Here is a 26437-nt window from a genome sequence, read left to right on the forward strand (position 1 = left end):
TCTGTGGGGCACAGCGTTGCAGGTGAGCGGGGACCCTGAGTGGCCTGACAGGCACTAGGCCCTGGCTGTGGCCAGATTGCCACGCCGGGGCTTTGGGAGGCTCCCTATTAGTAGATTGAGAATGAAAGCAGGAAGTGGGGGCCTGGGCCCCACCTGGCTTCACTGGGCCACATGAGCCCGCAGCCTGTGCCTGCACACAGGTGCAACCCTACTTCGACCACTCCTTGGGCTGGGCCAGCCTGCCTTCTCTCCAGAACCAGGCCTGGCCTTCTCAGCAAAGGGAGCGGTTTCAGACCAGTGTGGGGAGGGGCCGAGCCCGGCCCTCCTGGCCAGGTTCGGGGTGGGAGCTCACTTGAGTCTGTGCAGTTCATCTCTGGAGGCCCTCACTGAGTAGCGTGGAATGGCAGATCGGCTGACACAGAGGCCCTGGGAAGAGGCTTGGGAAGAGCAGCTCCTCAGCCCCAGGACCCTTCCCCGTGACCTGAGCCTCCACTCTTTCCCGAGACTCTGCCTTCTGCTCTCTGACCTCAGCACCCAGCACAGGCTGAAGACCACTGGCCACACACTCAGCCCAGTGTGAAGCTGACCGTGCCAGAGAGATTCTGTACATGAGTAAGGAGGAGCCTCAGACACAATACAGGTCTTCTTTCTTCTTGCTTCTGTTTTCTTGTTTTGTTCTGGTACTGGGGATTGAACCAAGTCCTGTGAATGCTAAGCATCAGCCACACCCCCCCCCCCCCCATCTTCTTTTTTTTTTGGTCGGTCATGGGGCCTGAACTCTGGGCCTGGGCACTGTCCCTCAGCTCTTCAGCTCAAGGCGAGCACTCTACCACTTGAGCTGCAGCACCACTTCTGGTTTTCTGGTGGTTTATTGGAGATAAGAATCTCACGGTCTTTCCTGCCCAGGCTGGCTTTGAACTGTGATGCTCAGATCTCAGCCTCCTGAGTAGCTAGGATTACAGGCCTGAGCCACCAGTGCCAGGCTCCCCCAATCTTCTTTTACCTCAAGTTTTCACTTCCCACCTTAATCCCGACCCTTCGGAGAAACTGCTGGAAGACTAGCTGGTTTTTCAACCTGACTGGTACAATTTTGGCCCCAAGCCAGCAGACAGTCCCTAGCTGGCTATGGCCATGACCCCACACTTGTGCAGATGAAAATGAGAAGCTACATGGAAAACCACAAGAACCCAAGAGGTCTTGATAAGGCAATGAGCCAGGCCCCAGCAAGTGTCTCTAGAGAGCTCAAGCTGGCAGTGAAGGCAGATAGCCACTCCTGCTGGGATATGCCCAGGCATCCCTGGGCAGGGCTCAGGCACCACGCTCCTGTTCTGGTCGCCCTTGCTCCTGGTGCTTCAGGTGGAGGGTCTGTAGGAACTGAGGACTGGCTACATCCCTGGAGAGTAGCCACAGCAGCCAAGGTTGCAATGGTCAAAACCAGCAAGTGAAGGATGGCGGCCAGGTCTCCTGCCTCCGAGGTCCCATTAAAGGGCTCACAACAGTCCTGGAATGTGAACAATGAGAGGCCCCAAGCTGGCTTGCAGGATGGGTCACCGCTCCCCTCTGCCAACAGGCCCCTGCAAGGGGGCCCTGTGGCCCCCTGTGGCCCCTTCCCACCACCTATCCACACCAGGGTGCAGAATGCCAGGGCTGACACAGCAGCAGTTGAATGGCTGGGGTCCTACAAGAGCAGACTCCACAGGCCAGAGAGAAAGGTGGCTCAGCCCCTGGCCTGCTGGCCCTGTGCCCTGGTCAGCACCCACAGCCCCAGCTTTCCCCGATGTCCTTGCTATCCAGCTGGATGTGGTCAGTACTCTTCTCACTGAACATGGGGCCCCCATGCCTCATGATGAGCTCGGTGGCCACCCTCATGAAGGCCTCGTCCACGTTGCTGGAGTCCTTGGCAGAGGTCTCAATGGCACACAAAATGTCGTAGTGTTCTGCTAGGCTCTGAGCCTCAGCCAGGGGGACTTCCCGGAGCTCAGCGAGGTCCAACTTGTTTCCTGTAAGAAAAGCTGGGTGTAGGTGTGGCCTGGGGAGCCCACTGAGTTCCACCCTGCGATCCACCCTGCGATCCACCCTAAGAGCCGCCCTGAGATCCACCCTTTGCAGTGAGCAGCACAATGCAGAGCCATCCTGAGGAGCACACAGCCCTCTGCTCAGTGGTGCTAAGTGCAGCCTGTGAGGACTGCAGAGCCCTTCGAGAGCTCACCAATACCCTGTCCTTGGCCTGCTAGAACTAAACACTTCTGAATATGCAACCCATCTTTCTTAGTCTTTCTTATTTTAACAACAGTGGGTTCTCATCTGGCTGCCCAGACCAGCTTCTAGCTCTTGGGTGCCGGAGCCCCTACCGCAGCATAGTTGGGACTATGAGTGTGCCACTGTACCCAGATGCCTTTCTATTCTAAAGCTCTTACTCTACCCTTTACTCTCTCACTTTGCTTTTTAAAACTGCTTCTTTTAAAGCTTTCTTTGCAGGGCTAGGGATGGAGCCTAGTCTTCTGCACACCCTGTGCCTCGCCCTGCCTCCTCTGAGAGGAAGCCTGCTGTTTGATGAGAAGCACATGGAACTGTGGAACTGCAGCTCCAGCCTCTGTCCTCGCTGCAGGAGCTCCAGTGAGCCAGTTTCCCAGGTCAAGTATGCCATGCTCAGGACAGGAGAGCAGGGCAGTGTGGAAACGCTGGCACTTAAGAACCCCACAAATATGGAAATGACAGAAATCTGGTATTGCTATTTTTTTGTTTTGCTATAAGTTCATAACTATTATGTGTCCTTTTTTTTTTTTTTTTTTTGGGGGGGGGGGGGGGGTTGGTCGTGGGGCTTAAACTCTGGGCCTAGGCACTGTCCTTGAGCTCTTCAGCTCAAGGCAAGTGCTCAACCACTTTAGCCACAGCACCACTTCCAGTTTTCTGGTATTTTATTGGAGATTAGTCTCACAGACTTTCTCAGATCTCAGCCTCTTGAGTAGCTAGGATTACAGGTGTGAATCACCAGCACTTGGCTCATGGACTTTCTTGCCTAGGCTGGCTTTGAACTGTGATCCTCAGAACTCAGCTTCCTGAGTAGCTGGGGTTACAGGCATGAGCCACTGTTGCCTGGCTTTGGGTTTTTTTATTTTTGAAATGGGGTCTTGCTACGCTGCCCAGGCTAGCCTCAAACTCCTGGGGTGTAGTGATCTCCCTGCTTCGGCCTCCCTAGTAGATGTGGACACCCTCATTGTAGGCATGAGACACTGGCATCTAGCTTCTGAGTTGCTTTCTAAGAAAATGTTATTATTAGGGCTGGGAAGATGGCTCAGTGGTAGAGCGCTTGCCTTGCATGCCTGAGGCCCTGGGTTCGATTCCTCAGCACCACATAAGCAAAAAAAGAAAAAAGCCGGAAGTGGCGTTGTAGCTCAAGTGGTAGAGCACTAGCCTTGAGCTGAAGAGCTGAGGGACAGCGCCCAGGCCCAGAGTTCAGGCCCCACGACCGGACCCAAAAAAAAAAAAAAAGAAAATGTTATTATTTGTAGATGTGAAAATACTATTTTTTTTTGGGGGGGGGGTCTGGTTGTGGGGTCTGAACTCTGGGCTTGGGCGCTGTCCCTCAGCTCTTCAGCTCAAGGCTAGCGCTCTACCACTTGAGCCACAGTGCCACTTCTGGCTTTTTTTTTTTTTTTTTTTCTGTGTATGTGGTGCTGAGGAATCGAACCCAGGGCCTCATGCATGCGAGGCAAGCATTCTACCACTGAGTCAACTTCCCAGCCCCTGAAAATACTATTGTGTGTGTGTGTGTGTGTGTGTGTGTGTGTGTATGTATATATGTGTATACACACACACACACACATAATTTTTATTTTTGGCCTGTCTTGGGGCTTGAACTTAGGGCCTTGGGCACTGTCTGAGTTTCTTTTTGACCAAAGCTAGCACTCTACCACTTGAGCCACAGTGCTACTTAAGGCTTTTTTCTGTGTATGTGGTACTGAGGAATCGAACCCAGAACTTCATGCATGCTAGGCAAGCACTCTACCACTAAGCAACATTCCCAGCCCTGCTTATGTAATTTTAAATATCTGTGTTTTATAGACTTATGCTGTAATTGTTACAGAGGAAACAGTTTGGTGTCTGAGATTAGTCCCAAAGAAATACAATGGAAAGGAGTGACCAAAATGAACTCAACTGCCAGTTACCAGAAACAGGAGAGCAGGCATTGGGGACCTATAATACTATTCTACATTTTTTTTTCCAAATTTTTTGTGATTAAGTCGTTACATAATTTCCCAAGTGTCACAATATTGTGGCATAATGATGCTAGTTAAAGTCATAAACACATTCTAACTTTCATGGAGCAAATTGTCTACCATGGTCTATAACATTTATGAGTTCTATGAGCTTTGCGATACAGCTATTTCTTCCACATTGGGTGATATGTACATTTCTTTTGTTTTGCATAGCATCAGCTGTTCTACTATTCTATTTTTTGCACTACGTAAAATGCACTATAATAGAATGTTTTCTAGAAATGTCCTATATAAAAGAAATGTGGTTGGCTCAAGTGGTAGAGTGCTAGCCTTGAGCAAAAATGTTCAGAGATAGCACCTAGGCCCTGAGTTTAAACCCCAGAACAGGCAGGCATGTGTGCATGCACACACGTACACACACACACACACACACACACACACACACACACACACACACACACACACACACACACACACACACACACACACAGGAGCAGCTGAGCCAGACAAGGCCGCTCTGCTCCTGCCAGGGATCTGGGTCTGGAATGTACTTCCATGCCCTATGGAAGGCTAGCCAGGAATACTGGCAGCAAAAGTAGGAAAACCGTCTTCCAGGCCAGCCTAGGCAAAAAGCAAGGATCTATCTGAAACAAAGCTAAAGCTAAAGGGAGAGAGCTGTGGCTAAAATGGTAGGGTGCCTATCTAGCAAGCATGGGACCCTGAGTTCAAACCCTGGAGCCACCAAAAAAACAAAAATCAAAAATGCACATCCAGGGGCTGGGAAGGTGGCTCAGTGGTAGAGCACTTGCCTTGCATGCTCGAGGCCCTGGGTTCGATTCCTCAGCCCCACATAAGCAAAAAGAAAAAAGCCAGAAGTGGCTCTGTGGCTCAAGTGGTAGAGTGCTAGCCTTGAGCTGAAGAGCTGAGGGACAGCGCCCAGGCCCAGAGTTCAGGCCCCAGGACCGGACCAAAAAAAAAAAAAAATGCACATCCATGGGCCCTAACCTCCTGACTGAAGTAAACCCACCATCTGCACTTTAACAAGCCTTCTAAGTGATTCTGAAACCTGCAAGTGGCGGAGTATTCACAGGGAAGCTGGACAGAGAAACCCATTGAGTTGTGCTCAGCAAACCTCAACTCAAACTCTACATCTTTGTGCTAACAGGCTGTGTAGAACTGGATAAATTGTTCCACTTTTTTTTTTTTTTTTTTTTGGGGTGGGGGTCAGTCGTAGGGCTTGAACTCTGGGCCTGGGTGCTGTTCCTGAGCTCTTCAGCTCAATATGAACATTCTATCACTTGAGCCACAGCACTACTTCCAGTTTTCTGGTGGTTAAGTGGAGATAGGAGTCTCACGACTTTCCTGCCTGAGCTGGCTTTGAACTGTGAGCCTTAGATCTCAGCCTCCTGAGTTGCTGGGATTACAGGCGTGAGCCACGGGTGCCGGCTCCACTTCTCTGAATCTCATCTCATCTCATCAGTGAGGAGGAGCCATGGTTAGGAGAGCTAAATCTCATGTCAACCCTGAGCACTAACACAGTGACCACTGCAAGGGTTGGGTCTGCAGAACCCAGGCTGCAGTCTAATTGCCACCATGAAGCGTAAGAAGGTGGAAACTCAACAGTGCTGTTTAGCGGGGGAGGTGATGAAGGTGGGAGGTCTTCAGGACAGAATCCCCACGACACAAGACAAGCACACAAATGTACTTTGTTTCCTGCCATGGGACTGGTGCTACCTAGAATCTGCGGGCAAAAAAGCAATTACTAGATATAATCCTTGGTCTTGGACTTCCGGGACAGTAATCCAAAATAAACCTATTTATAACTAACACAGTATGTGGTATTGGTTTAGGAACAACAGAAAGTAAACTAAATAAGACACATGGGCTGCAAAGCAAATTTCAGCTCCCCTTCTGTCCTGTAGGCTCATTTTTAAATCTAACTGTAAAGTGATTAGCGGGATTAGGCTCTACAAAATCAAGTTGAACTTGAAGCTCACTCCTGTGTGGCTAGACTCAGCACTTCCGGACTTGAAAAGGAGAGAGGCAGAGGCACAGAGGTGAGCTTTATTGTCCCAAGGCCTCTGTGGGCTGCCTGGGTTACCAGCTCACCAATCAGCAGCTGCACGATGTTAGAGCCTGCGTACTTCCGCACATCCTCAATCCAGTGAGGCACAGACAGGAAGGAACTCCTCTTGGTGATGTCATAGGCAAGGATGGCCCCGTTGGCACTTCGGTAGTAGCTCTGGGTGATGGTTCGGAATCGTTCCTGGCCAGCTGTGTCCCAGATCTGCAGCTGGAGAAAGAGGGAATCTTGGGTGAACTTGGTGTTACGTGTGGATCACAGGAACTACAGACCAATTCGGATAGCAGCTATTTCACCGGCCTTCAGAGGCAATAGCCCACAGGATCAAACTTCCTGAGTGCTTACAAGGCAGTTCAGAGGCTGGGTGCCAGTGGTTCGGGCCTATAATCCTAGCTACTCAGAAAGCTGGTATCTGAGGACTCTGGCTCAAAACCAGCCAGAAAGACAAATCTGAAAGTGTCTCATTTTCAGGAAGCAGCAAAATGCTGAAAATGAGTTGTGGCTCAATTAGTACATTAGCGATCACTGAAGAAGCCAAGCTAGAGTGTGAGGCCCTGAGTTCAAGACCCAGGACCAGCACAAAAAAGAAAAAGGAAATACAGATCATGGCTTTAAGTAGGCCTAGGAACATATGTCTGTGAGAGTCTATCTCCAGAATAACCAGTAAAAAGCAGAGCTGGAGGCGTGGCTAAAGTGGAAGAGTGTCAGCTAAGCAAGTAAGCAAGCCAAGTTAGCAAGCAAGTGCAAGGCCCTGAGTTCAAATACAAATGAATGAACAAATGAAGAAAGGAAGAAAAGAAAGAAAGAGAAAGAAAGGAAGGAAGGAAAAGAGAGAGAAAGGAAGGAAAGAAAGAGAGAGAAAGAAAGAGAGAGGGAGGGAGGAAGGGAGGGAGGGAAAAGAAAAAAGAAAAGAAAGGGAGGGAGAAGAGAAAGGGAAAGGGAAAGGGAAAGGGAAAGGGAAAGGAAAGGGGAAGGGAGAGAGAGAGGGAGAGAGAGAGAGGGAGGGAGAGAGAAGGAGGAGAGGGGGGGTACACTAGTGGATCACGTCTATAATCCTAGCTACTCAAGAGATCTAAGGATCACAGTTTGAAGCCAATCCAGGCAGTAAAGTTCATAAGACTCATCTCCAATTAACCACCAAAAAAAAGCAGAAGTGGAGTTGTGGCTCAAGTGGTAAGAGTGCTAGCTTTGAGCAAAAAAAAGCTAAGGGACAGTGCCTAGGCCCTGAATTCAAACTCCACTACTAGTACAAAAAAAAAAAAAAAGACAAACAGTAAACTAAATAATACTCATAATTACAATAAATATAAATTCACTAACTGTCCAATTAAAAGCCATAAAAAGCAAGTAAAAGGCAAAACCTAAGCCAGGTGCCAGTGGCTCACAATTATAATCCTAACTACTCATGAAGCTGAGATCTGAAGATCATAGTTCAAAGCCAGACTGAGAAAGAAGGTTCAGGAGAGTCTTAGCTCCAATTAACCACCAAAAAGCCAAGTAGAGCTGTGGCTCAAGTGAGAGCACTAGCCTTGAATAAAAAAGCTCAGGAAAAGCATCCAGGACCTGACACAAGAATTAATTAATAGTGAATATGTAGACATTTAACAAAAAACAAAATTACTTTTACTAACAGAAAACATTAAGAGTTCAGATGAGCCAGGCATCAGTGGCTCACGGCTGTAATCCTAGCTACTCAGGAGGCTGAGATCTGAGGATTATAGTTCAAAGCCAGCCAGAGCAGGAAACTCTGTGAGACTCTTATCTCCAATAAACCACTAAGAAAACCCGAAGTAGCTCTGTGGCTCAAGTGGTAGAGCACTCGCCTTGAGCTGAAGAGCTGAGGGACAGCGCCTAAATCCAGAGATCAACCTCGACGACCGACAAAACAAAAAAAAGGAGGTAAGATGGAAAGTAAAAAATAACAGCATATTATTACAAAATTAAAAACTTGTATATTCACAAGACCAAAGGGGGATATTCTTAGGAGAGAATCACAAAGGTGCAATGGCCTATGTACATCTGATCACTTATCAAAATGAACTCCAGGGAATGGAAATGAGGTGTTTTCCTTTGTTGCTGTTTTTGTTTTCATTTTGTCTTGTTTGTTCATTTATCTGTCCTTGGGAGGGTAAAGGGAGGCACAGAAATGGAAAGATAAAGGTTAAACAAATGCAGCTTTGGTACTCACTAAACACTATGTTAAAAATGAACACCATACAACTGGAGGGTGGGGATGGGAAACGGGGAGAGCAAGGGAAGGGGCAACAGTGTCCAAAAAGAAATGTGCTCTTCACCTGACATGTGACTGTAACCCCTCTGTACATTATGATCTTTATAATAACAATAAAAACAAACAGGTCAGGCTGGGAAGGTGGCTCAGTGGTAGAGCGCTTGCCTTGCATGCACGAGGCCCTGGATTCGATTCCTCAGCACCACATAAGCAGAAAAAGCAGGAAGTGGTGCTGTGGCTCAAGTGGTAGAGCGCTAGCCTTGAGCTGAAGAGCTGAGGGACAGCGCCCAGGCCCAGAGTTCAGTCCCCATGACCGACAAAAAAAACCCAAAAAACAGGTCTTCTGCTACAACCAATTAAAAAAAGAAAGGTATTTGTTGCCTAACTTATGAAACAATAACTCCTTTGTACATCACCTTTATAATAACAATTTAAAAAAACTTGTATATTGTGCTAGGGATCTAACTCAGTGGTACAACACTTACCCAGAATGTGCCAGGACCCGAGTTTGGTTGGTAAAACCACACGCGCATGCACACGCACATGCGTACACACACACATATACACATACACACACAGCTTGTGTGCATCAAATTATACCATCAAACTCAGGTTTAGTTATGAACAGCATTTACTAATGCTATTACTGATTACTGATGCAACCATTTGACATTACTAAGCGTTTACTAGAAATACTACAGCTAACAGACAAAAAATCCTGCCCAAGCTTACAGCCTAGTACATAAGATAAACAAGATATGTAAGATAAACAATATATAATAAGCTAGGGATAAATATAAGCATTTACATTTATTAAGTATATGTATATATAAACTATGACTAAATAATAAAATAAAAGCATGCTAGGTAACTGTAAGGAGGAAAAAAATAAGTAGGGAAAGAATATAGTATGAGGAAGAGTGGAATGTCAGACAGGATGATGTAATGGCTTCATAGACCTAACTGTTGAGGGGAAGATCTGAAGTAGTTAGTCATGTGGACACTACAAGAATATTTTTTTTTTTTTTTTTTGGTCGTGGGGCTTGAACTCTGGGCCTGGGCGCTATCCCTCAGGTCTTCAGCTCAAGGCAAGCGCTCTACCACTTGAGCCACAGTACCACTTCAGGTTTTCTGGTGGTTTATTGGAGATAAGAGTCTCACAGACTTTCCTGCTCCGGCTGGCTTTGAACCATGATCCTCAGATCTCAGACTCCTGAGTAGCTAGGATTACAGGAGTGAGACACTGAGCCTGACATGAGAAATGTACTCTTTACCTGACTTATATAACTGTAACCCCTCTGTACAACACCTTTATAACAATAAAAAGGAATATATATATAAATTTAAAAAATTGTACAGGAAACTGAAAACTAAAGGGGTTAGGCATGGCTCTGGTGAGCCCCACAGCTCATTAACCTAGCCAAAGTCAAGGCCACCTGCTCACAGAAGAAACCAACCGTGGGATGTCTGGCTACCCTCGTTTTTTTCCCCTCCCCTCATACCCACACAACAGCAAGAGCCCTGGCCAGCCAATGCAGCAGCTGCATTTTAATGATCACCCCAGGAAGTGGGGTGCAGCAGACTCCCAGGCCTGAGTTCCATCCTCAGCAACAAACTCACTCACTAGAAATAACAGTTTGGCCGCTGGCTGAATAGTCCTACAGTGGACTGCAAAGAAGGTGAGGGTAAAAGGAGCCTCAGTCTCTTGGCCCAAGTGCTTTCCATCATCCAGAAGAGGAAGGAGAAGCCAAGCCAAGAGAACCCTGCTTCCCAAGGAATAAGCATTCCCTCCCCAGGCAAGCTCACCATCTGGTAGTACCCAAGGGAAATAGGGGGGAAGAGAGGGTCTGCCACAGTGGCTGTTAGGAGATGCAGGCACCACCATACACACCAGGCAGAGACCTCCTGCACTATCACGGGACAGTTCTGTGCCAGGCCCAGGGGCTCAGAAGCCCAGCAAACCCCGTCCCAGGGATCTGTGGGAGTCCTGGCTCTGCCGCCCTCGCCACAGCCCACAGAGGCTCTGACGGGTGCCCAGCACAGCCGAGGCACCTCAACTCCAAACAGTGGCTTCCTCAGCAAAGTCTGAGCACATGTGATCTTCTGCCCAGTCCCCTCGCCTCTCTTCTCTGAGGTACCATGGGGTGTTGTAGCAAGGTTCCCCTGCTGGATGTTGTCGTAGGCCCGATCATGACCATTTCCTTTATTTCAACGAACACTTTCACCTACACTGAAAACTCTTTCATGAGCATCCTCTTTTTTGCAGTACTGGAGATTTGAATCTAGGGCCTTGAGCATACTAGATAAGCATTCTACCACTTGACTAAACCCCTAACTCTAGCTACACCTGTAACCCTAACTACTCAAGAGACAAATATCTGAAGGGCTGTAGGTCAAAGTGAGTCTGGACAGAAAAGTCCATGAGACCCCATTTCCAAAATAACCAGCAAGCCAGGCTGGAGGTATGGTTCAAGTGAAAGAGCACCAGCCAGGAAAGTAAGCCAAGCAAGCTAGAGGTCTTTGAGTTCAAACCTTGGTACATGGGGAAAAAAACAAACACTAGTCCCATCCTATCCCTTAACCCCGACTTCTCTTTCCCTGTTTCTTTTTTTGTTTTCTTGGATACTAGGGACCAAATCCAGGACTTTGCACATTCTCACAAGCATTCTATAACTACACTACACCCCCATCCTAGACCCAACTGAATTATCTGGTGTACTTCACTGCATTGCCTCAAGACTTAAGAAAGCCTTTACTAGAGCTGTGAACCAAAAGAAATGTTTTCTGTATACATTTTTTAAAAAAGAAATAAAGATAAGGCTATACTTCCTAAAGCAAATTCATTCTTGTGTGGGATGAAGATGGGACTGTAGAGCAGGAATTGGCTGAGGACACTCAGTATGTGACTCCAAACTTATCATTAAGAATGGGCTTTGAAGAAAGGCCCCTTCGGATCCACTCTTGAGACTGACCGGCACTGAGCCTGCACTGGGCAGGCCCTCCGCCGCACATCAAGAGTCCAGAGGCAGGTTCAAGTGATCAGGCCTGGGCAGCATGTTACAAGCTGTTTTCCTGTGATTTACAGCTCACAGCCCCCAAGAACAGTTCACACGTGTCATGGGGGTGGGGGGTGAGTGGAAATCAATCTTGTGTAGTAACACCTTGTTTAAAAACACTGTTAGTTCAGTTATAAGGCCTATATAAAACCTTTCTGTCTCTCCTGACAGAAACAAAGGAAGAATCTGCTTGAAGTCTTGTCCTAAGTAAAAATGGAGACAGTGGAAAATTCCTTACCTCTTCATCTTAGGGAAAAAAAAAAAAACACCTTGGAAAAGTTAATTCTCAGGACAGACATTGAAATGGTCATAGTGATCCACATACCCGTTCCTGAGCTCTCCCTATGGTATCCTGGGAGGTGGTAGGGCAGGTCGGGATTGAGGGCCTCCTCCTACTGTGCCCTGTTCTTCAGGGGAGTTTGTCTGCAGATCTGTAGATGCTGCAGAAACTCTTCTGTGTCATGTTATGTTACCTGGCCCACAGTCAGGCAGGTAGACATGTTACCCAATAGCTGGCTGGGGTCCTTCTATTCTACCTAGAATCATGAGCAAGCAAGGAGAAATTCCTCCAGGGCCAGCAGTCCAGAGCCTAGGGTCAACTACAGACCCAAAGGCTCACAGCTCAAAGCCCTGAGAGCTGAGGGCCGACTGCTCAAGGACTTAGCAGCTGGACTTACGGCTCTGGGCACTCAGTGGAAGGCTCAGTACTCTGGGCTTTAGCCACCAGTGGCCCCCAGCACTGGTAGCTGCTGTAACCCTCACCTACCACCAGCAGTGAGCATCAGCAGCAGGTACCACCTACCAGTATATAACAGCTCTAACAGGATTCAGGAATCTGAACCCTTAGCTCCATAGCAACTCCTGTTACAATTCTCCAGCCCAGGCTGTTTAGAACACCTGGCAGCCCCCTGGAGCTCTTCCAGCCACCAAGTCCTTCAGTTTTTCATCTCAGGCTCCTCACAACTAATCTTTCTTAGCCTCAGCTGTCCACCTCTCTCAACTTCTGCTGTCACTCATTGGTTTCTATCACCTCTGTTCCCCATCATTTCTGTTCTTGCCAATCTGTGAAACTATTTTTTTTTTGGGGGGTCTGGTCGTGGGGCCTGAACTCTGGGCCTGGGCTCTGTCCCTCAGCTCTTCAGCTCAAGGCTAGTGCTCTACCACTTGAGCCACAGCTCCACTTCCAGTTTTTTGCTTATGTGGTGCTGAGGGATCGAACCCAGGACTTCATGCATGCAAGGCAAGCCCTGTACCACTGGGCCACATTACCAGCCCCTCTGTGAAACTCTTTAGCTGACCTCTCATTACTATTGCTACTTTCACTGTCTTCTACTACCAGCTCAGCCCACTCTGCAGTCTATGCAGGCAGAGATGCTCCAGGACCCAAAGTGAATCCTATCCACCTCTCACATTAACCTCCTGTATCCTACCATTTGATCCTCGGATAGCGATAGCACCTCGCGCCCAGCTTTGGGCCCTCGCATTTGTCTTTCTCCTCCAAGCTGCTCTGTAGAGGCATCAGCCTCTCAAGAACAAACAATGGCAAGCAGTCTTCTGGGGCTCCCAGACACAGCCGACCACTTTGCTTCGTGCTGCCTTCAGGTGGCCCTGCCAGCAGGCAGGCCTGGGAGTTTGGTCTCCATACACTCCTGCCCTGAAGAGCCTACAGTCCTCTGTGTCCATCTGACAGTCCAGGCAGGTGCCTGGACAAACACCCTCCACTCCTCTTGCACCGTGGCCCTGCACTGACACAGCATGGCATCTAAAGCCCTTTCATGCTCCTCCTTAGGAATCACCTACCTTTTAGCGTTTCTCTGAGCCCTCATGCTTCCTCTGGGATGGCCTAGCCTGTGGTGTACCACTGCACAAATTCATGACTACTGTGAGGTCCCGCCCTGCAGGAACTGTAACTCATGAGAATATTCGGCCCTGCTGTTGCTACAGTGACCCTAAGTGTACTTGTCAGGCCAGGGGTCTGGTGCTTGGCTCAGAGACCCCAGTTACCATAGTGAGGGCATTAACAGCCTCACACGCTAAGTACTTTTTATGTAACTGTTCCCTTAGCCAGCAGCGAATACCAAAAAACAGGGATTGCCTCTGATTTACCTTTTTTCTTTGGCACTTGGAGCAGAGTTTAGGAGGGCAGGTACAAATAAACCAGGAACTAATCACAGTGTAGTTATCTCCCTGATTTAAGCTGAAGTTCAGCCTCTAGACAACAACTTCAGCCTCCACAGACAGCCTTCCAGTTTATGTTTCCTTTCAGTCCTATCTACATTGCTGCTGCTCCTAACAGCTAAGGTCACTGGCATTTTTTTTTTTAACTCAGGTGCTGGGAAGGAACAAAGAGCTTCAAGTAGGCTAGGTACATGCCAGAAGGGTATCTATGAAAATAAACAGCAAGTGAAGTGACAGAGGTTTGAGATTGATTGGGATATACTGTAAACGTGTGACAAGGATCACACATAGCCTCACTTATGGAGGACTGATGCCTTGGCTCCAACAAGTAGCAGGAAAAAGCACATATTACCTGTAATGTATTCTCATCAAAGCAGTGGACAGTGTTACTTGAGGCTCAATTTAACCTCCAGCTTACAGGAAATATAAAGAATAAAGAAACAGTAGGCCTATAACCCTGGATCCAGGATCAAGGTTCAAAGCCAGCCAGCCAGGAAAGTCAGTGAGACTCTTATTTCCAATTAGCCTTGGGTTCTATCCCCAGCATAAAGGGGGGAAGGGGTGGAAGAAAGGTAACAGACAAGGAATATATATCCTTAGGTTTTAGCTCCTATTCAACAACTGAGAGAAAGAGGAGCTATTAAAAGAGCTACTTCAATTCCACAGAGCTTTAGAAACATAAGAATTATCATATTGATTATATATACCAAGTTCAGAGCTAGATGAAGAACTGCCCTATACCTAGACATACTCTTCTAATATTTCAGGACATCAGATTTTCTTTTCCCCAGAAATCTATGCTTCCAAAAAGAAAAAGCAAGGGCAAGAAAAACAGTACTTCATCTACAATCAGACTACATCAACAGCCCTGGAAGCAGTATCTTCAAAATTCTGAGGAAGGGGCTGGGAAGGTGGCTCAGTGGTAGAGCACTTGCCTTGCATGCCTGAGGCCCTGGGTTCCATTCCTCAGCACCACATAAGCATAAAGAAAAAAGCCGGAAGTGGCGCTGTGGCTCAAGTGGTAGAGCGCTAGCCTTGAGCTGAAGAGCTGAAGAGCTGAGGGACAGTGCCCAGGCCCAGAGTTCAGGCCCCACGACTGGACCCAAAAAACAAAAAAAACAAAAAAAAAAAAAATCTGAGGAAATTATTGTGTACTTAGATTTCTATCTCTAGCTTGGCTTACATGAAAATGAGAGAAAAAATGAAGTTAATTTTGAATATGTGATTACTGAAAGTTTATCAGGTAGTGGGAACTGAAAAATCTTCATAAGGCCTATTAGAATTTAAAAAATTAAAAAAGAATAAATTTCAAAAGGATAAAAAAGTAAAGTGAGGCCTAGTGTGAGTAAGTTGGGTCAACAGGGGTGTGTTCTTGAAGGAGATATTGAACATGGGGCATCATTTTGGACAGAGAACTGCTAATACTATGTCAGGCTCCAGTGGCCTGTGACTAGCTCCAATCATCACATCCACCCATGAAAGACCTGCCAAAAGAGAGAGCTACAGTTTCAAAACAGATGCCGAGTGCAGAATGTCACAGTTGATTCAACATTTAGGAGCTGTAATTTCTCAAGGAACCAACTCTGAAAAGAACAACACCCATCTCACACGTAAGCTCTACCCTGTTATTTCTAGTCACACTCCATATATCTTTTGTTTTGTTTCTGAGATAATTCTCACTGTCGCCCAGGCTGGCCTTGAACTCCTGGGCCCAAGGGATCGTCTTGACTTGGCTTCTAAGTAGGCTGGGACCACTGCACCCAGCTTAAAAACTCCACATTTGGGATGATGTCAACGTGATCATTCATGAACACACAAGTGAAAAATCTCTAAGAATTAATGCTCACATACCTCACTGAAGATTAGTTTCCCATGTTTTTGGGGAAAAGTAAAGGCAGGGGCACACAAATGGAGGGAGGAAAGGTGAGCATATGCAGACATTATATTCAATGTATATTACGTACAAACTGAACTATGTAACCTGAGAGTAGAGATGGAAGGGAGAATGATAGGAGAGAATGTAAGGGGTAACGCTGATCAAGAAGCATTGTACTCATAACCTGACTTATGGAATTATAGTGTTTGTACAACTACTTAATAATAGTCTTAAAATAATTAGTCTCCCTTTTTCCAACAGAAGAAAGGGAAGTTTGCAAGCCAAAGTGGTAAGAATAGAGAAGATATTGAGTGGTATCTATGTAGGAGCTATTAATGACCCAGGGTCCTTATTAGGATTTCACTGGTTTCTGTTCTGAACAATAGAACACTTAGTAGGCCATGGGCTGGGAAGGTGGCTTAGTGGTAGAGCACTTGCCTTGCATGCTTGAGGCCCTGGGTTCGATTCCTCAGCACCACATAAGCAGGAAAAAAAAAAGCCGGAAGTGGAGCTGTGGCTCAAGTGGTAGTGTGCTAGCCTTGAGCTGAAGAGCTGAGGGACAGCACCCAGGCTCAGAGTTCAGGCCCCACGACCGGACCCCCCCCCCCCCCAAAAAAAAAAAAGAACACTTAGTAGGCCAGTCTAAAAGGTAAGCTTTTTTTTGCCGGGCATAAGTGGCTCATGCTCGTAATCCTAGCTACTCAGGAGGCTGAGATCTGTAAATCACAGTTCAAAGCCAGCCAGGGCAGAAAAGTCTGTGAGACTCTTATCTCCAATTAACCAGCAAAAAACTGGAACTGGAGCTGTGGCTCATGGGTAGAGCCCCAGACTTTAGCAAAATGGCCAAGTAAGACCATGAAGCCCTGGGTTCAAGACCCAGTACCAGCACACATGTACACACACACAAACACACACATACACAAAAGTAAAATACAAGTGATCTATAAAATTAGTCGACTTTTCTTGGTTGTTTTTTTGTGTATTCTGTTTGCTGGAAGTGTTGCAGGATGTAAAGCTGCAAAGAGAAAATTCTTGACCAGGAGCCAAAGGCTAGGCTCTGGTTTACTCCTTGACATATCCAGAGTGTCCTAAAGAACAAACAGAGCATTGCATAAAGAAAGTGGTGAAAATCAGTAACACATGAACACCTGTGAGAAAATACTTTTCCTCTTGCTAAGAACTCTTCATGCCCATAACACCCAAAGAAAACCACACAGCCTCACCAGAGGTGTACAGGTCAACAGGAAGCAAAGAAAACTTACAGGGTTTAAGAATAAAGAAAGGGGGCTGGGAAGGTGGCTCAGTGGTAGAGCACTTGCCTTGCATGCTCGAGGCCCTGGGTTCGATTCCTCAGTACCACATAAGCAAAAAAAGAACAAAGCCAGAAGTGGCACTGTGTCTCAAGTGGTAGAGTGTTCACCTTGTGCTGAAGAGCTGAGGGACAGCGCATAGGGCCAGAGTTCAAGCCTCATAACCAATGACAACAAAAAAAGGGAATGAATAGAGACAAGGGGTGCCCTAATGCCCATGTAGAGCAGTGAGGTACTCAAAGGCCTCCTGTGACTTTACCTCCCCATTATCACTCAACTGGTTTCCAGTTACTGCCCAAGCCCCCTCCAGTGCTAACATAATCACTGGAATCCAATCTCCTGCCCTTTTTTACATAGGAAACCTCCTGTAGACAAGTTAGACAGATATGACTTTCCTCACTTTATCTAATCAGAGAGTTACCTAATCAGAGAGTGACCTACTCATATCAAGTAGGCTAAGCACATAAGCTTCCAGACTCCCTTTCCTACTCTCTCTTCAGGTGCTTAAGGTACCAACATATCTTCCCATTCACTGATGATCCACAAGGGTCAGGTCCTTAAAGGGGTTTTGCAGGTGAAGGAGACAGGAAGAGGTAACATCACATGTTCAAGGTAATAAATACATAGCAAAGCCAGGGCTCTAGCATGGTGTTGTGAAGTTCTGAAACAAGCCTTTTTCCCCTGGCTTTCACTATTCACTGCATCAGGGTTTTAAGAACCCTTAAGGAGATGGAGGTGTGGTTCTGCTGGTAGAGCACTAGCCAATGAGCCAATGTGTCAGGTTCTGAGTTTAAGTCCTGGTCTCAGGCCCCCTGCCTTTCATCCCCTACCCCCAAAATGAAGGAAAATAAGAAACCTTGAGAGGGAAGGGTTACTTTGCAGTGAGAATGGTTACCATTAGAATTAAGAACAGATTTCTGAGTGCCAGTGGCAAACACCTGTAATCCTAGCTACTCAGGAGGCTGAGATCTGAGGATCACAGTTCAAAGCCAGGCCAGGCAAGGAAAGTCTGTGAGAGTCTTTATCTCCAATTAACCACCAGAAAATGGGAAGTGGAGCTGTGGCTCAAGTGGTAGAGCACTTGCCTTGAGCTGAAGAGCTTGGGGACAGTACCCAGGCCAGGCCCAGAGTTAAAGCCCCACAACCCACCAAAAAAAAAAAAAAGAACAGATTTCTTCACACAAGCAGTTTGTCCTACAATGCCTTCCTTATCTAATGGTCCTTTTGCTATTTCTGATCAAAACTGAAAAGTTAAACTGACTTTATCCAAGTAAGAAATGTACACAAGCAAATCCAGACTCAATTGGAAGGAGAGGCCAAACTAAAAAAATTAAAAATAGGGGCTGGGAATGTGGCTCAGTGGCAGAGTGCTTGCCTAGCATGCATGAAGCCCTGGGTTTGATTTCTCAGTACCACATAAACAGAAAAAGCCAGAAGTGGTGCTGTGACTCAAGTGGTAGAGTGCTATCCTTGCCCAAAAGAAGCTTAGGGACAGCGCCCAGGCCCTCAGTTCAAGCCCCAGGACTAGCAAAAAAAAAAAAAAAAAGAAAGAAAGAAAGAAAGAGAGAAAGGAAAAAATAAATAAATAAAAATAGCCAGGTTAAAAAAAATAGCCAGGTACTGGTGGCTCACACGTGTAATCCCAGCTACTCAGGAGGCTGAGATCTGAGGATCACGGTTCAAAGCCAGCCTGGGCAGGAAAGTCCATGAAACTCGTATCTCCAATTAACTACCAGAAAACCAAAAGTGGAGCTGTGGCTCAAGTGGTAAAGCGCTTGTCTTGAGCTGAAGAGCTGAGGAACAGTGCCCAGGCCCAGAGAGTTCAAGCCCCATGACTGACAAAAAAAAAAAAAAAAAAAAAGTTAAAAATAAGCCAGGGCTGAGAAGTTGGCTCAGTGGTAGAGTGCTTGCTTTGTATGCATAAGGCCCTGGATTCGATTTCTCAGCACCAAATAAGCAAAAAACAGTGGAAGTAGCGCTGTGGCTCAAGTGGTAGGGTGTACTAGACTTGAACTGAAGAGCTGAGGGACAGCGCCCAGGCTGAGTTCAGCCCCCACAACCTACCTAAAAAAAAAAAAAAAAAAAGGCCGGGCGCCTGTGACTCAAGCCTGTAATTTCAGGAGGCTGAGATCTGAGGATTGTAGTTCAAAGCCAGGCTGGACAGGAAAGTCCATGAGACCCTTATCTCTAACCACCAGAAAACCAGAAGTAGAGCTGTGGCTCAAAGTGGTAGAGTGGCAGCCTTGAATGAAAAACTCAGAGACAGCGCCTACACTCTGAATTCAATCTCCACAACCAACTAAGTAATTAATTAAAATAAAAAACATTTAAAAATCCAAGTTGGGGGGCTGGGAAGTGGCTCAGTGGTAGAGTGCTTGCCTTGCATGCCTGAGGCCTTGGGTTGGATTCCTCAGCACCACATAAGCAAAAAGAAAAAAGCTGGAAGTGGCGCTGTGGCTCAAGTGGTAGAGCGCTAGCCTTAAGCTGAAGAGCTGAGGGACAGCGCCCAGGCCCAGAGTTCAGGCCCCATGACCGGACCCAAAAAAAAAAAAAATCCAAGTTGGGGATGTAGTTCAGTGGTAGAGCACTGACCTAGTAAAAATGAGCCACTGTCACTAACATGAGCGCGCGCGCGCGCGTGCGCGCGCACACACACACACACACACAATTCCTTTCACCCTACCCTGACCTTTCTTTGGGAATTACCAGAAGCAGCTACAAAAACAAAGATGTGTGGGGCCATGGGCAAATTGACAACCAAGGCCAAAGGTCCTGAAATCTGGAGGCTAAGACCCAAGGGCAAAGACTTTCACCTCTATGAATAACAGATCAGACCAGAGAGAACCTCAACAAATAGACAGCAAGCTTGACAGCTGAATAAGGGGTAAGATTCTAACAAGGCTGACCCTAGTTGCTGCAGGCTAGTGTGCCTGGTGATTTGCAAAAGTGACTTTACATAACAAGCCTTTTTGTTGTTCCAGATAAAAGGGAATACAGCAGCATTCACAAGGGTTTAGGGGGGGGGGGGGTGTAGGCTAAGACATTTTATGTGGAAAGAAAGTGGTAACAGCAGCAATAAGCAAATAAATCCAAATACTAGTTTACATTTTTATCTTGTTTTCCTTATAATACATTTAACAAGAAGTAGGTAATATAGATTGCTTCTGTTAAGAGTAGCTTAGAGGGCAAAGGAAAAAAAAGGGATTTTTTTCCCCCTATGTATCCATTTAAGTCTTCCAAATTTTGGAACCTGAACCATGTAAATGAGCTATCTATTCAAAAACACATAAAGGAGGCCGAGCACCAGTGGTGAGATCTGAGGACCAAGGTTCAAAGCCAACCCAGCCAGGAAAGTCCACGAGACTCATCTCCAATTAACTACCAGAAAACCAGAAGTATTGCTGTGGCTCAAAGTGGTCGAGCACTAGCTTTGAGCAAAAAAGCTAAGGGACAGAACACTGGTGCTGAGTTCAAACCCCATGACTGAACACAAGAAAAAAATAAGGAAATTTTAAATTATTTTAGGCATGTCCATTATTTTTCAAAATTAGGCAGAATGATCAAGTCCCATTTCACGGATGAAGAAGTCTGAGGCACCAAGCAGAAAGTGGAATTACTCAAGGTTGTGGCACGGGTTGAGTAAGGACCAAGCCTTCAGACTCCTGATCTAATGTCTGTCTTTCAGAACTCCACAATCAAGAAGACAGTACTCAGACTCACATTACAATTCCAGTCCAAGGAGTTAGAACCAAACAAATGCATGAGGGAACAGGAAATAATGACCATGCAGAAAGTTTACTAACTAGCACAGCAGCATGTGTAAGCTGGCTGGCACTATCTAAATGTTCTGGGTAAATGATAAATACCCTAAAACTCTTGGAGTGCCAACACTTACTAGTGAATAACTTTTGTAAAACACCCAAGTCCACATTTTTCTTTTGGTGAGTGCAACAGGCACATTATATTTTCACTAGATTCACCCACATTCAGAACCTCGTGGTCAACTTTACAGGCTGAGAGTTAATCAGAAAGTGGTCAGGTGTAAAAATAAGCACTGGGTTTTGCCAGATAGACACTGTGTTCAAATCCTGGTTTCACAAATGACCCATGAGAAGCCCTGGGTAAGCCGGTCACTCACCTTGGCCTCAGCTTCCTCTCTATAAATATTAACCAATATACATGTATATATGAACACCATGTGCTGGTGCATCTCAGTGGATACAGGAGAGGACATATCAGATAATTTTAAGTCCAAATAAGTGCTATGAGCAGATACAATAATGGAAAAAGAGGGGCTGGGAGATCAGGAAAGGCCTGTCTAAAGAGGTTACACTCACACTGGAACCCAAACAATGAACACAGCAAGTACACAGGGATCTGGGGACAAAGTATGACAGCAGGGGAACAAGCACAAAGATCTCGAGGCAGGAACAATCTTGCATGTTTAAAGGACAGAGGGCTAGTGATGCGAAAAACAGAATGAGAGGCACGGTGAAGAAAAATGGAGTTGGATATTATTAATTATTGGGCTGGATATTAATTATTGGGTTGGATATTATTATTAATGGGCTGGATATTATTGTTACAGTGGCAAGTGACTATGGGGAACAGTAATTAATTTAATTACATTTAGCAGCAAAACTCTTTAAAAGCAAATAACAAGTGAAACTTCTTCAATATACAGCTGGTAAAAGTGGTAGGTAGTATTGGGGCTGGGAAGGTGGCTCAGTGGTAGAGCGCTTGCCTTGCATGCATGAGGCCCTGGGTTCAATTCCTCAGCACCACATACGCAAAAAGAAAAAAAGCCAGAAGTGGCGCTGTGGCTCAAGTGGTAGAGCGCTAGCCTTGAGCTGAAGAGCTGAGGGACAGCGCCCAGGCCCAGAGTTCAGGCCCCACGACGGGACCCAAAAAAAAAAAAAAAAAGTGGTAGTATTTAGGCAGGCTGGGAAACTAGTTAAAGCCTCTGAGCTTCAGCCTTTTTAGCATTCCCAACTCACCTCAATGGATAGACCCCTCAGAAGAGCTAAATATTCTCAGATGATCTATTTCTAAGGTTCCTCAAACTGTTATGAAATCCAGTATCAGAGCTGGAGATATGTCTGAGTGATAGAGTTCATATGCCAGGCCCAGGTCAAACTGAGGGCTGAGCATGTGAGCTCTAGCCATAAAAAGAATAATACAATTATCATTATCATCATGCATGTTATTTGTAAACTGATTTGTTGGAAGGTAACTCCTTTGCACAACTACTTCAACTATTAAGGATAAAAATACAATTTAAAATAGTAATAGTGTCCTCCAGCAACCAAACACAGTCTTTCAGAAAGGTAACCACCGTAGCTTGGAGGCCTCATAACTCTTACTCAGCCCAGGCTGCCTCTCAAGAAAGTAATCTGGAAGCAACCATAAAGAAAAGAAATAATGGCCTCCCAGGTCTGCACTGCACAGCCCACCCAGCTCCACAGGCCACAGGTAAACAGGGACCCTGCAGCCAGCACAGAGCCACCACATCCCACTCCAGATGCAGCCCAGCAGCTGGCCAGGCCTTCACTGCTCTTTGTGCCCTCTTTGCACACTGCACTTTCAATGTGACTGCTGGCAACATCAGGAATACAAATTCAGCCACAGAACCCTGTGGGGGTGGTCCTGAATAACTCAGAGCTCGGGGCCTACACCTTGCCCTTTCCTACACCTCGAAGACCAAACTGCACTGAAACTCCAAAGACTACAATATTGCAAGCAGAAGTTTCTGCTGACCCAGTTACATCTACTCTAGAGGCAGTGAGGTCATAAGAATGCCTTTGACTTACTTAGAGAGACAACATCCAGAAATGACCCCAATTTTTACAGGGGCAAAAACAAAGAGCTAATTATCCTGGCCAAAGGGAACAATAGCAGGCCTGCAGCCTGAGGGATAGGACCCTTAAAAAAATCCCCTTGGGAGCTGGGTGCGGGTGGCTCACGCAGGTCATCCTAGCTACACAGGAGGCTGAGAGCTAAAGATATCCCGGTTCAAAGCCAGCCTGGGCAGGAAAGTCCGTGAGACTCCAATCTCCAATTAACCACCCAAAACCCGGAAGTGGGGCTGCGGCTCAAGTGGTGGAGTGCTCGCCTGGAGCTCCGAGCTGAGGGACAGCGCCCAGGCCCAGAGTTCAAGGCCCACGATCGTCAAAAAAGCCAACACACAAACAAAAAATCCCAATGGTAGAGATCTAAAGACACCACCGCGCAGCGCAGCGCCGAGAGCCCAGAAACAGACCCTGCCCCGCGCGGCCTGGGTCCCTGGAGGTGAAGCACGGCCTCCCTGCGCACGGCCCTCGTTTCCGCTTCCCTTCCTGCACCGGCAGACACTGAAGCCCTCACGAAGGATTTCCGCACCGTTCAATTCAGAAAAGATACTGGGCGCCCCGTGGGCGAGTAGCACACGGGCGGGTCCGGGCAGGGGAGCGGGGCAGGGAGGGCAGGGGGGAGGACAGGGGGCAGGGGGGCAAGGGAGAGGACAGGGGGCAGGGCAGGGGGGCAGGGGGGCAAGGGAGAGGACAGGGGGCAGGGCAGGGGGCAGGGGGGCAAGGGAGAGGACAGGGGGCGGGGCAGGGGGCAGGGGGGCAAGGGAGAGGACAGGGGGCGGGGCAGGGGGCAGGGGGGCAAGGGAGAGGACAGGGGGCAGGGCAGGGGGCAAGGGAGAGGACAGGGGGCAGGGCAGGGGGCAAGGGAGAGGACAGGGGGCGGGGCAGGGGGCAGGGGGGCAAGGGAGAGGACAGGGGGCAGGGCAGGGGGGCAGGGGGCAAGGGAGAGGATAGGGGGCAGGGCTGGGGGCAAGGGAGAGGACAGGGGGCAGGGCAGGGGGCAAGGGAGAGGATAGGGGGCAGGGCAGGGGGGCAAGGGAGAGGACAGGGGGCAGGGCAGGGGGGCAAGGGAGAGGATAGGGGGCAGGGCAGGGGGGCAAGGGAGAGGATAGGGGGCAGGGCAGGGGGGCAAGGGAGAGGATAGGGGGCAGGGCAGGGGGGCAAGGGAGAGGATAGGGGGCAGGGCAGGGGGCAAGGGAGAAGACAGGGGGCAGGGCAGGGGGGCAAGGGAGAGGACAGGGGGCAGGGGGGCAAGGGAGAGGACAGGGGGCAGGGCAGGGGGCAAGGGAGAAGACAGGGGGCAGGGCAGGGGGCAGGGGGGCAAGGGAGAGGACAGGGGGCAGGGCAGGGGGCAAGGGAGAGGACAGGGGGCAGGGCAGGGGGCAGGGGGGCAAGGGAGAGGACAGGGGGCGGGGCAGGGGGGCAAGGGAGAGGATAGGGGGCAGGGCAGGGGGCAAGGGAGAAGACAGGGGGCAGGGCAGGGGGGCAAGGGAGAGGATAGGGGGCAGGGCAGGGGGGCAAGGGAGAGGATAGGGGGCAGGGCAGGGGGCAAGGGAGAAGACAGGGGGCAGGGCAGGGGGGCAAGGGAGAGGACAGGGGGCAGGGCTGGGGGCAAGGGAGAGGATAGGGGGCAGGGCTGGGGGCAAGGGAGAGGACAGGGGGCAGGGGGCAGGGGGCAAGGGAGAGGACAGGGGGAAGGGCAGGGGGCAAGGGAGAGGACAGGGGGAAGGGCAGGGGGCAAGGGAGAGGATGGGGGCAGGGCAGGGGGCAAGGGAGAGGATAGGGGGCAGGGCTGGGGGCAAGGGAGAGGACAGGGGGCAGGGGGGCAAGGGAGAGGACAGGGGGCAGGGCAGGGGGCAAGGGAGAAGACAGGGGGCAGGGCAGGGGGCAGGGGGGCAAGGGAGAGGACAGGGGGCAGGGCAGGGGGCAAGGGAGAGGACAGGGGGCAGGGCAGGGGGCAGGGGGGCAAGGGAGAGGACAGGGGGCGGGGCAGGGGGCAAGGGAGAGGACAGGGGGCAGGGCAGGGGACGGGGCGGGGGACAGGCGGGCGGGGCAGGGGGGCAAGGGAGAGGGCAGGGGGCAGGGCAGGGGGCAGGGGGGCAGGGCAGGGGGCAGGGGGGCAGGGCAGGGGGCAGGGGGGCAGGGCAGGGGGCAGGGGGGCAAGGGAGAGGACAGGGGGCGGGGCGGGGCGGGGGACAGGGGGCAGGGGACAGGGGGGCAAAGGAGAGGACAGGCGGGCAGGGGGCGGGGGACAGGGGGCAGGGGACAGGGGGGCAAAGGAGAGGACAGGCGGGCAGGGGGCGGGGCGGGGGACAGGGGGCAGGGCAGGGGGGCAAGGGAGAGGACAGGGGGCAGGGCAGGGGGCGGGGCGGGGGACAGGGGGCAGGGCAGGGGGCAGGGGGGCAAGGGAGAGGACAGGGGGCAGGGCAGGGGGCGGGGCGGGGGACAGGCGGGCAGGGCAGGCGGGCTGACGTGGACAAACTTCTCATTCATCACAGACACACTGACCCGGCCGCCGCCGCCGCCGCCGGGGCCCCGTGGCAGCCACATCCTGCCGAGTCCGCCGGGCGGCCGCGGCGGGCCCCCGCCCTCCCCGCCCCTCCGCTCCCCCCGCCCGCGCCCGCCGCGGCCGCCCGGCCAAGGCTCCGCCGCCCTCACCGCAGCCGGCCGGGGGCGGGGCCGGGCCGGAAACTGACGGAAACTTTGGGCCCTCGGGCCCCGCTCGGCCCCGCTCGGCCCCGCTTCCCGGCCGAGCTCCCACCGCGGGCGCGCGCCCGGAAGGCGGGCGGGAGGGCAGCCGCCCGGCCGCGCGCGCCCCGGGCAGCCCCCGCCGGACCCGCGGCCCGGCCCACCTTGACCCGCTTGCCCTGGATCTCCAGCGTCTTCATGGTGAAGTCCACGCCGATGGTGCTCCCCTGGCGCTCCGAGAAGGCGCCCGTCTTGAAGCGCTGCACCACGCACGTCTTGCCCACGCTCGCGTCCCCCACGAGCACGAGCTTGAACAGGAAGTCGTACTGCTCGTCCTGCTCGCCAGGGCCCGGCCCCGCCATGGCCTCGCCCGGCCCCCGGCCCGCTCCGGCCCGCGCGTCGCCGGCGACGTGGAACCGCCGCACCTGAACCCGCTGCGCCGTCGGCCGCCGGCCGCCACCCGCGGCCCCGCCCCGGCCCGGCGCCCCGCGGACTCGGCTCCGCCCCGGCCCGCCCCTACTCCGCCCAAGGCCGGTCAGACGACGACGACCCGTGGAGCTCCGTCCTAAGCGGCGCCTCGCAGCCCCCTCAGCACCGCCCGGACCCAGCCCTCAGCACAGGACTCCGCCCCCAAAACGTGCTCCCGCAGGGCACAAGCCCCGCCCCTCCACTCAGCCCCGCCCCTTCCCGCGCAGCATCTCCCCGCCCACACGCCCCCAACAGCGCCCCCGTCCTCCCCTCAGCGCCGTCCCCTCCCCTCCAGATCCTCCCTTTCCCTCAGCACCTCGGCCCCCAGTCTCCGAGGGTCAGCTTTACCCCGGCACGCAGCCCCGCCCCTACCTCCCCGGAAGCCCGCCCGCTAGTCCGCAGCCAGTCAGCCCCGCCCCCCGGCGGACTCCGCCCCCAGGCCATCCAGCTCCCCGGAAGCCTGCCGCTAGTCTGCAGCCAGC

At 50.2% G+C, this 26437-nt stretch overlaps 1 protein-coding gene across 1 annotated transcript; it reads right to left on the reverse strand.

The window, feature by feature from the left end:
• Positions 1-1054: 1054 nt before the first annotated feature.
• Rab43 (RAB43, member RAS oncogene family) lies at positions 1055-25921 on the reverse strand. The gene is made up of 3 exons (XM_042670335.1): positions 25652-25921; positions 6330-6513; positions 1055-2000 (listed from the first exon to the last, which is right to left on the reverse strand). The coding sequence occupies exons 1-3, from the start codon at positions 25847-25849 to the stop codon at positions 1750-1752; spliced, it is 633 nt and encodes a 210-aa protein (XP_042526269.1). The 5' UTR covers positions 25850-25921; the 3' UTR covers positions 1055-1749.
• Positions 25922-26437: the final 516 nt, after the last annotated feature.

Source organism: Dipodomys spectabilis, unplaced genomic scaffold, assembly GCF_019054845.1.
Source record: "Dipodomys spectabilis isolate Male_0828 unplaced genomic scaffold, ASM1905484v1 ptg000541l, whole genome shotgun sequence".
Lineage (NCBI taxonomy): Eukaryota > Metazoa > Chordata > Mammalia > Rodentia > Heteromyidae > Dipodomys > Dipodomys spectabilis.

Bases quoted from the DNA above. Each gene is read 5' to 3' on its own strand.
- Rab43 (XM_042670335.1), bottom strand. From the start codon at position 25,849: ATGGCGGGGCCGGGCCCTGGCGAGCAGGACGAGCAGTACGACTTCCTG. The intron at 6,514-25,651 runs GTGGGCCGGGCC...CTCTTTCTCCAG, and splicing joins TCCAGGGCAAGCGGGTCAAG to CTGCAGATCTGGGACACAGC. The intron at 2,001-6,329 runs GTGAGCTGGTAA...CTTTTCTTACAG, and splicing joins CATCGTGCAGCTGCTGATTG to GAAACAAGTTGGACCTCGCT.